Genomic DNA, 10840 nt, shown 5'->3' with positions numbered 1-10840 from the left:
ACACTAGCTAGAGTACCTGTTCCATGGACGGAAATTACGTAAATTCATGATTAATGAAAGGTTATCTTAGGAGATGAAAATTTGTTTCTCTTATATGTAACCAGATCAATGATTACCATGATATAAGATATTTAGAAAACTCCTCCTTAGGCTTAGGCTTAAAACTGTCATTAAAACAACTTCAATCCAATTGAAGCTGTTTTAAAGTGTCCTGGTTAAAATAGTTTTCCGTATCTCTTCCCAAATGTTAACACAGTAGAAAATGTGTCATTTTCTGCTGTATCACCATTTTTTGATAAATTATGAAAGGTTGATTACCTAAGTGTTAAAGTATTTAATTTTTCTTTTTATTACAAAATACAATGACCAAAATATGAATTGCAAGAATTAGGCACTTCAATTTTAATACTAAATATCAGTTTAACTTCAACAAATTCTGTTTGATTAGAAAACACAAATGACCAAAATACCAGTTCAACTGAAAACGAAACGCAAGGTTCAAGCACTTCAGTTACTAAGAGAATGTCTATTGTCGTGTTTCAGTGTAAACAATACTTGTAGTTTTCCTCCCTCAGCCAAGATGAATAAATTATTCGGAGAACCAACTCTTAAGCATCCCACATAGAATTATCCACAAGAAAAACAGGGTTGCTTTAGATATAGTCCAGCAACTTTTGAACTTTGTCCTTGTGATTTGTTGATAGGCATAGCAAAACAAACATGAATGGGGAATTGTGAGCTAATATATCTGCCCATTTGATAACATTCCACTTCACTGAACCTTTGTTGACGCATTTACAAACATATTTGATAGTTTTTATTGAACGACATATTTCAACATTAATATGAGAGTTGAAGATTTTTGACAGGAGAGGAACGTAAGGAACAACCCATCTATTGTCTACAGTTATATTTTTATAGTGGCAGTATGACCACCATCAGCAGGAGACTTTCTGTATAGCGGATACCCATCTATGTCGGTATGAGTTTCTTTTATAAGTACCTTAAGACACCTCTTGGTGTAATTTCTATCCTTTATACAGGGGGAATTCATATTGAGTTGTCCACATGGATATTAAAGCGAACCAAATGCTCCGTTTGTCTCGCAAACATATCGCAAAGTATTGCTTCTATGCTCAAGTATAACATCCCTTGTTCTAGCTTCTCCATCATCAAAATTACAACTTCATCAACAACAGGAGCTTTAAATCTTCTTTCATGCTCATTGTGGGGCACTTTAACAGCATAAATAACAATTCTTTGTTCTTCAAATGTTAATTTTTCCATAGCAGATTTGAAATTTTGCATGTAAGAGTTGTATTGATGAAGCAAATCTTGAAGATTAAGAATTATTTCATGGTTTAGTCTAGATATATTGTTTTCTCTGTGCCTTGCTTATTCTTCCTTACCTCCATTGAAGGAAATTTGTAAACATTTTGGATTCCCATTTGGTAGTGGCCGTAATGAACCAATTTGGTAGTAAATCTGACCTTGAATTTTAAATGATGTCATGTAACCTTTTTCTCTAATTTACTTAGCAGCTACAAATGACGTAATTTGAAAGCAGCTATTGTACTTTCTAATAATTACCTTCTAACAAAGTTTTTATAAGCTGTGGTGGTGCACATAACAATTAAAGTTTGACTTTACCATCTGAGCAACACATTCCGTTTGTTTCTCTTTTCCACTTTCACATTCAGCACAAACTTCAGTCATTCTTCCAATGTCTAAAACTCGATCACTTTTATAATCATAATTTGGATCATATGAAAAGCTGCTAAATGTTAGAATTTCTCTGTATTTGTCTTTCTGTTCTTAAATTTGTATGTCTTTCTTGTTCATTTTCTTGAGCTCTTTGATTACTCAATGTCTCTAGCCTTTATTCTCTTTCTTCTTCATTTTCTTGTGATCTTTGAATAGTATTTCTTTCTTTATTATTTTCCAACCTAGATGCTCCTTCTTCTTCTGTCTCATTTTGTCTCTTTTCTCTATTTCTTTAGATTTTTTTCTTTGCGCTGAATAAGACCTCTTTCTTCTTTTTTGGGCATTTTAAAACACAATTTTTAGGAAGTAAAGTTTTGAAGTCAATTTCGACTGAATAGAAGTATTTTTTGGGGAGATGTGGGTATACAGTTGTTCTATTGAACTATAATGGTTAATTTGATGACAAACTATAAAAAAATAGGTGGAATCTTTCTTTTAGGTTGAAAATTTTGAATAGATAGAGTAATTTGATATTTTTGAGACAAAAATACGTTGATTTAAACCATCTCACTGTGTTCTCCACAAAATTCTAGGTTAAACAGCTTTTAAAAAGAAGGTCCCGAGCCAAATTATGAAAATTTCTTGACATTTTTCAATTTTACTGCATACAGTATCGAATACCACTTTAAAAAACGCTAATTAATAAACAAACTAAAAACTGCAAAACACAAAGTGTGAAACCGCAAGTTTGGATACAATGAACCTCCATGCCAAATTTTGTGAAGATACATTTACAGGAAGTAAGGAAATGGTAAGAAAAAACAAACAAAAAAAAAACATGCAAAAACGTCTATAAAAACCGCAAAATGCAAAACTGAAAATCTGTGTGTACTCCAGCATGGATCTAATAAATCTCCACACAAATTTGGGTGAAGATCCATACACTGCAGCGTAGTTACTTGGGCATACAACAGGCAGTACTATTGTATTTATATAGATATGCACAGGTATACATAACTTTATGTACATCATTGCTATGCATGTACATACAAGAAAAATATTAACTTTATAAAAGCAATTTAAACCAACTGACAAAATGAACTACAGAAAATAAAATAAAAAACAATGAAAGCACAGAAACATACTTATTCATGATTAAAAAAATCTTTCACGTATAAAAACAACACATTATCAGAAAATTCGTTAATAATGATGATTGTATTAAGTACAAGTGGGTTCTGTAACTTCCTCTCTCATACACACTTATGTGGTTCACTGCTTTTGGGCCCAATCTGGTCAGCACTAAATAACTTTCTCATGAATGATTGTTCACTAGTTGCACAGATAAAACTGATTGAATTGCTCCTTAGTACGTTCACCCCATGGATGCCCATGTCAGTACTGTGGTCGGCAGTAACTACTTTCATTCTGCAAGTGATGCTAGCTAGACATATTCGGAAGTTAACTCTCCATTTACTTTTAGTTTATCATCATTAACTGGAACGAAGTCAGTATCCATTGGCTAGACTGGTGGTTTTACTTGGAGAGCTTGATATAATGTAAGACCTACCAGTCCTGTGGCTGCTCCTTTGTCTATCAGGATCTTGATCTTTCATCTTTGTACATTCCCAGGTGCCTATCAAGCTCTACCCAGCCCTGAGAAAGCCGGGCTGACCGTCGAACCTTTTAATTAATGCAAGCTGACTGCCATACTCTTCCAAGTTACTTATTAGACCCGACTTGTGCTCCATTAGTTTTCTAGAGCTACAATAGCAGAATGTATTAATTGCTGTCAATTCTCCTGGACTTGCTGATTTGATCATTGAATTTGTTTGTTTGTTTATAGCTACACAATGGACTGTGCTCTGCCCACCACGGGTATCGAAACCCGGTTTCTAGCGTTTTAAGTCCACAAACATACCGCTGTGTCACTGGGGGCACTGATGGTTGAAGGTGATAACCTTTTCACACAAAACAATTCCTTTATTTCCCCCTTTCCAGAACTATATCTAGATGGAAACATCATCAACATATAAATTATGGGGAGGGAGTGGGATAGTTCTTGCTTTTCGCTGGATACCAGTGTGATTGTGCTGCAATGCAATAGTACGTGGATGGTAAGTTGACCTATGATATGGCGCGTACACAATAGAATGGAGGTACGTGGGTTTTAACCACTCACACAACTATACAATAGTATGTTGTCTATCAATCAGTCAATCATTAGACACTAAAATGGCGTCACATATAGGACGTTTGATAATGCAATTTGTACTATCGTATGTCAGTCAATCGTGCGCATACAATGACTCACGAGAAGAATTATGCGCTTTGTCGGCTACAACACAACATGACATGTGAACTTCAAAAGCAAGAAATAAAAATATTTGGTACTCTTAATGTTGGATTTATTCACTCTTGAAACAGAATACTTTCGGGGACCTTGCAGAAGTACAGCTAGTATTTAAGCCTTTCTTATCATTTTTCACGTAACAATGTTATTAAACATACGTAGGCTGAATGTTTTATTGTACGTTTCCTAGTTATCATTAAACCTATTATTTCAACTCTTTTAATTGTATAAAAATAATATATTAATCAATAGCTAATTTTGTTTTTTGTCAAAATATTGTGAACAAACTTTTGAGTTTTAAAGCTAATGAAGAAATTTGAAGCAAGTCTGAAAGTGAAGATGTTTTTATATTATCGCGATTTTAATATTTATTACATCGTGTTACGTAATAACATTTCTACGTTGTTGTGTCTCTTTTGCTTCCAGTTCCATTTTGAACGTTATCATGTAGTGTGGTATAAATAACATGCACCAAGTCTACCATTTACTATGATCTAGTGAAAGCGGTTACTGTGTTTGTTAAATTTTTTAAAACAATTTCATAATTAAAATTTACGTTAGGGTTACGCTGTCTCTAGATAAGGCTCATCGCAGAGTAAAATTGGCTTAAACGTAAGGCTTTGAATTGTTTGCACTTTTTCATCGTTATTTTGATACCTGTGTTATTAACACATTTAGGATTTTAAGTATTGAGCCTTAGAGAAGCCAAGACCATGAAGACAAGATTTAATACTGTGGATTTAACTGCAATTATAACCGAGTTAAAACAAAATCTTTTAGGCATGCGAGTTGCACAAGTGTATGACGTAGACCATAAAACTTACCTTATAAAGCTTAGTACGGAAGAGAAAAAGTCTGTTTTGCTATTGGAATCAGGAATCAGACTGCACACGACAGATTATGAATGGCCCAAAAGTCCTGCACTATCCGGATTTTCTATGAAACTAAGGAAACACTTGAGAAACAGACGGTTAGAAATGATTAGACAACTTGGAGTTGATAGAATTGTTGATATGCAGTTTGGGATTAATGATGCAGCATACCATGTTATATTAGAATTGTATGATAGAGGAAATATAGTGCTTACAGATTCTGAATATATCATCCTTAATATATTAAGACCAAGAGCTAAAGGAAGTGAGGATGTCAAGTTTGTTGTGCGAGAAAAATACCCAGTAGATTTAGCTCAGCAGTCTGAACCTGTACTAGATACAGGAAAGTTAACAGAAATCATCAGTACTGCCAGAGTTGGAGATAATCTTAAAAAAGTACTTATACCCCATGTGCCTTATGGACCAGCTGTTATAGAGCATGTTTTGCTTGGCCATGGTTTTCAGCAAAATACAAAAATAGGTAAAGAATTTGATGCATTAAAAGATGTGTCTAGACTTAAAGAAGCTTTGCAGGAAGCTGAGAAAATTTTGAATGAGGCAAGTAAAAATCAATGTAAAGGATTTATTATACAAAAGAATGAAAAGAAACTCAACATTGAAAATGGTGAACAAGAATTTACAACAAATGTAGAGTTTCACCCTTTCTTGTTTCGACAACATCAACAAAACCCTTATGTTGAAAATTGCTCCTTTGACAAAGCTGTTGATCAATTCTTTTCTAGTTTAGAAGGTCAAAAAATTGATTTAAAAGCTATTCAACAAGAAAAAGGAGCTCTAAAAAAATTACAGAACATTAAAAAAGACCATGAACAGAGAGTTAGTTCTTTACAAAAGGTACAAGAAGAAGATATTTTTAAAGCACAGGCAATTGAGATAAATCTTCCTCTTGTTGATAAAGCCCTTTTAGTTGTGCGTAGTGCAATTGCTAACCAAATAAGTTGGACTGAAATTTGGAACATCATTCAAGAAGCTGCAGTACAAGGGGATCCAGTAGCTAAAGCAATCAAGTCCTTGAAATTAGAAGTAAATCACTTTACTATGCTACTTGATGTCCAAAATGATAATACACAGAAGAGTGAAGGTAATGAGAATGAAAAGACTGGGAGCAAAAATTCTGTACTAGTAGATATTAACATTGATTTATCAGCATATTCAAATGCAAGGAAATACTATGATAAAAAAAGAAATGCAGCAAAGAAAGCTCAAAAAACACTTGAGTCATCAGAAAAGGCATTCAAATCAGCAGAGAAAAAAACCAAACAGCTTTTGAAAGAGGTGGCAGTTATAACGACAATAACAAAAGCCAGAAAAACTTTTTGGTTTGAAAAATTTTTATGGTTTATAAGCTCGGAGAATTATTTGGTTATTGGAGGAAGAGATATTCAGCAAAATGAACTAATTGTGAAGAAATACCTTAAACAAGGGGACATCTATGTTCATGCTGACCTTCATGGGGCAAGTAGCATCGTGATCAAGAACCCCACTGGTGGTGACGTTCCACCAAAAACTCTCAATGAAGCAGGAACTATGGCTGTTTGTTACAGTGCTGCATGGGAAGCAAAGATTGTGACAAGTGCTTGGTGGGTTTATCATCATCAAGTGTCTAAGACAGCCCCTTCAGGGGAATATTTGACTTCTGGGGCATTCATGATTCGTGGTAAAAAGAACTTCTTACCTCCTTCTCACTTAATCATGGGGTTTGGTTTTTTGTTTAAATTAGATGAAGATAGCGTAGAAAACCATAAAGAGGAGCGAAAGGTAAAGCTGGATGATGGATATGATGCTGTGGGTGAAGAGCTGATTTCTAGCCTGGATATTGAAGAAGATAAAGAACTACCTGTTAAGGAAGATGATCTTGAAGAAGATCAGAATGAAAACCATGAAGGAGAGATACGTGAAAATATTAAAAGTGTTCCAGTCAATACAGGTTGTGAACAAAATTTTGCTAGAAATGATGATGTCAAAAAGAGTAATACAGATGATGAAAATACTTCAGATGATGATGAAAGTCTAAAATTTCCTGACACTCAAGTTAAACTGGGCAGCTATAATGAGTATAAAAGTGAAGCCTGTAATGTTGAGAGTCTAGAAGATGAGAAGGTTGTATTTTTGGGAGATGATCAACCAGTGTTAATTAAATCTTCAAAAATAGAAAACACTGCCCTTAAAAAGTCAAGGCAAAAGCTTCCAATCAAACAAGATACCTCACACAAAGACATTAACGACCAAATTAAAGCATCCATACAGCCCAAGAGAGGGCAGAAAGCCAAGATGAAGAGAATCAAAGACAAGTACAAAGACCAAGATGAGGAGGAACGACAATTAAGAATGGAAATTCTAGCTTCTGCTGGAGGAAAAGAAAAAGGTAATAAAAATGGGAAAAGTTCAAAAGAGAAAAAACAAAAACAAGAGAAAAAAAAACTTTCCAATCAGAAGAAACAAGGAAAAGGAGCTGTTCATTTTTACCAGCCCAATGAAGATGTAGAGGATACACCAAGTCACGTAAAAAATGAACTTCCAAAACAGCAGATTACTGATAGTGAGCACCAAGTTGATGGGGAGGTTGAAGATGGGGCTGAAGAAATGGCCGAAAACAATGAAATTACACAGCTTATTAATTTGCTAACTGGTATTCCTCTTCTTGATGATACCTTGTTGTTTGCTCTTCCAGTGTGTGCTCCATATGCAGCCATGCAGAACTACAAGTTTAAAGTTAAGGTCTTGCCAGGAACGGCTAAGAGAGGTAAGGCAGCAAAAACTGCTCTGCACAGTTTCCTTCAAGATAAGATTACAGCTCGAGATAGAGATTTGCTTAAAAGTGTGAAAGATCAAGACATTTCAAGAAATTTGCCTGGAAAGGTGAAACTAGTAGCCACAAGTTCTGCAAAATCCAAGTAGAATAAATTGTAAAACATTTTAAATAAAGATATAATAACCAAAGCACTGAAGATCGTCTTATAGTTGAAACTCTATAAAATAAGGTGTTCATACTACTAAAAGAAATTATTTTTACTCATCCATTATATGTACAAAACAGTTGTGTGTTGGAATCTGTTTGTACCAAAAACAAAATTCCATCTGGAGTATAAAACAAATACTGATCATGACAATGACTTGTGTGTGTGTTTTCATGAGAAAAGTTTGTAAAATTAGCTACTTTATTAGCAAAAATTACATCCAAATTTTTGAGCTGCGTGTATAATACAGAAGCTATAGTACTGTAAATCTTGTGATGAACTGTTACAGCCACTCTGCATTTAATTTTGAACTGTAATTACTGTAAGAAGAAGGCTCTAATAGTTTAGTTTAGTTGTAGGCTGATAGGGGGTAGATATAATATATCATCAGCTCCTAATCACCCAGCAGTTGCATTAATACAAAAATGTGTGTAACTTTTATATCTGTTAAAACATTCCCATTATAAAATAGTTATTATCAGTTATTAATAGAATAATTTACAGTTATAACTTAATACAATAAATAACTTATCATTTTTGATCCATAAAGTAATTATCAAATATGATGAAAAAATTTTTTTTAAAAGTGTCATAAATGCTGGAAATATGAAGTTATATTTATTATGTCCAGTGGTAAGGAGTTCTACTCTTTGAAAGCAAGGCCTCAAACAGTTTTATGAAGATAATTTGGTAACAAAACATTGCTGAGGAAATAACTTTTGACTATTTAAGATAATTACATATTTTATTATTTCTTACAAAAATAAACTGTTAATGATACATTTAAATATCTGAACATTAGACAGTTTTGTGTTAAACATAAAATTCACTAGCTGAAAAATAACTGATTAGAGTGAATTTGTTATTTTACTTCCCAGAAAGTGAATAGTTAAATGATTCTAACTACTAGTGTAACTTGGCCTGTAATAATTTGTACATGACATCTTATTTGAAATAATTCCTAGAAATATATTCCAATGGTTTATGATACAATTTTACAAATATTTAATTATTTAACTTTTTCTCATGTCCTAATGATAATGTATTTAATGTTTGAAATACAGTTTGTAAAAACCCAACTATTCACCTACATTTTCTAATTCTTTACTTTTACAACAGATTTAATAATTTTTATCTGCAAAAAAAATAAAAAATTATGCCATCAACAAATAATAAATTTGACTCGTTAGATCAATTGAAAATGTCATTAATATACAAAGTAATTGGGATAAGACCTAATACAAAGCCTTGTAGTTCTCCACATATTGTGATTTATCTGAATTAGTATTTTATATTTAAAATGTACCAGTTACCAAATAAGATCTAAGCCAGTGCAGTACCAACTTTCAAAAGATTATCTCGAACACTTTTGAGAGATTGAGAAAAAACACCATTTGTAATTTTACTGTTATCAATAAACTCTGCTATTTTACCTATAAGTTTTTATAATGGCTAGCTTGATTAAATAATTATTTCATAATTCAAATTGTAGTGGTTTAAGAATCTTGTGTTTTAAGCTAAGTTTATTTAAATGGACAAACATACTTTTTTTCCAATATCTTAGAAAAATGGCCAGTGATATTGGCAGTTAACTTGTAAATAATCATTTATCTGTCTTTTTTTTATAGGGGTATTATTCTTGCTAACTTTAAGCAATCTAGAATTGACTACTTAATAGCAATAAATTTTTATCAATTAATGCATGTGCAAGTTCATGTACAATCTATTAATTATAAACGTAATAAAATTGAAATCTTGCATGATAAATTTAAGTCAACTTGAAAGAAATTGAAATAATATGTCATTAATACAATATCACTTATTTCTCAAAGGTCATATGATTTATTTAGTTATTACACTTAAGTCTTCATTAAAATGCTGTGAATAGTGATAATATTTGTGAAGTTAACTATGGAAATTTATAAGCCACACTATTGTGATGTCTCATTACAGTTTTTAGCCTCTATGAATAAATTACCAAGTATTATTTGATCACTTTTGAGCAATTGAAAATAGGGAAAAATTAAGTTGTATTCTGTGAAATGCATACTTAAAAAATAGCAATAGATATTAAAACAAATTGTACTTAGTTAAATATGGACTTTAAAGCTCAAGAAACGTGTTTACAATGGAGTTTAAATTATATATTTTAATAACAAAATGAAAAAAAAAGCATGATAGATTAATTTACTCCTTCATGTAATGAGTATGTCTTCTGTTAGTCTTCATAATATATTTGGGCAAGGCTTATCGAGGCGAGTGTAGGTATTCGAGGTATATGTTCTCGATTGGGCAGAAATGGTTTTAGCTGTTGTTATTAAATTAATTTAAAAGTACTGTGACTCCCATTTTCAGTTAGGTTTTGTTTATAAGGTTTAAAATTTTTACTTGAATTTGGTATCAAAGAGTATTGTGTCTCATATTTATTGTTGTGTCTTCAGTCATTTGGAAACTACTTGTGTCTTATGTAATGTTTCTGATGAGAAAATCAAATTTAAATTCCCTTTTATAGTTGCTAATTTAAAAAAATATCTGAGGTTAATTTTCAAAATTAAGTTGAATTTGTTAATTTTTGAATGTTTCCTTGAAAGACAAAGTTATGTCCTTAATTAGTGTTACATAAAGTAATCTTAATGCTATGAAAATGACTATGTATACATAAATCAAGTAATGTTCCAGATTATTACTATTTTTGTTTGTCCAAACTGTTCAGTAATCTGAGTTTATGATTAAGTTGATTAGTGTCTCAAAAATAATCAACTATTCAAAATCAATGTTTATTGGTTTTTCAATTATTTTGAATGTCCATTTCTTAAAATTACAGTTGAATATATCAATGACATGAAATAATCAAAATTAGAGTTTCCACTAATTTCAGTAAAATAATGAACTATTCAAAATCAATGTTTATTGGTTTTTCAATTATTTTGAAT

At 32.1% G+C, this 10840-nt stretch overlaps 1 protein-coding gene across 1 annotated transcript; it reads left to right on the top strand.

The window, feature by feature from the left end:
- Positions 1-4397: 4397 nt before the first annotated feature.
- On the top strand, positions 4398-9335 carry LOC106457677 (nuclear export mediator factor NEMF-like). The gene has a single exon (XM_013917116.2). It carries the CDS (start codon positions 4771-4773, stop codon positions 7846-7848), a length of 3078 nt encoding a protein of 1025 aa, XP_013772570.1. The 5' UTR covers positions 4398-4770; the 3' UTR covers positions 7849-9335.
- Positions 9336-10840: the final 1505 nt, after the last annotated feature.

Source organism: Limulus polyphemus, unplaced genomic scaffold (genome assembly GCF_000517525.1).
Source record: "Limulus polyphemus unplaced genomic scaffold, Limulus_polyphemus-2.1.2 Scaffold360, whole genome shotgun sequence".
NCBI classification, from domain to species: Eukaryota; Metazoa; Arthropoda; class Merostomata; order Xiphosura; family Limulidae; genus Limulus; species Limulus polyphemus.
Note: the sequence above shows the minus strand (reverse complement) of the source record. Positions and strands in the feature narration are given on the sequence as shown.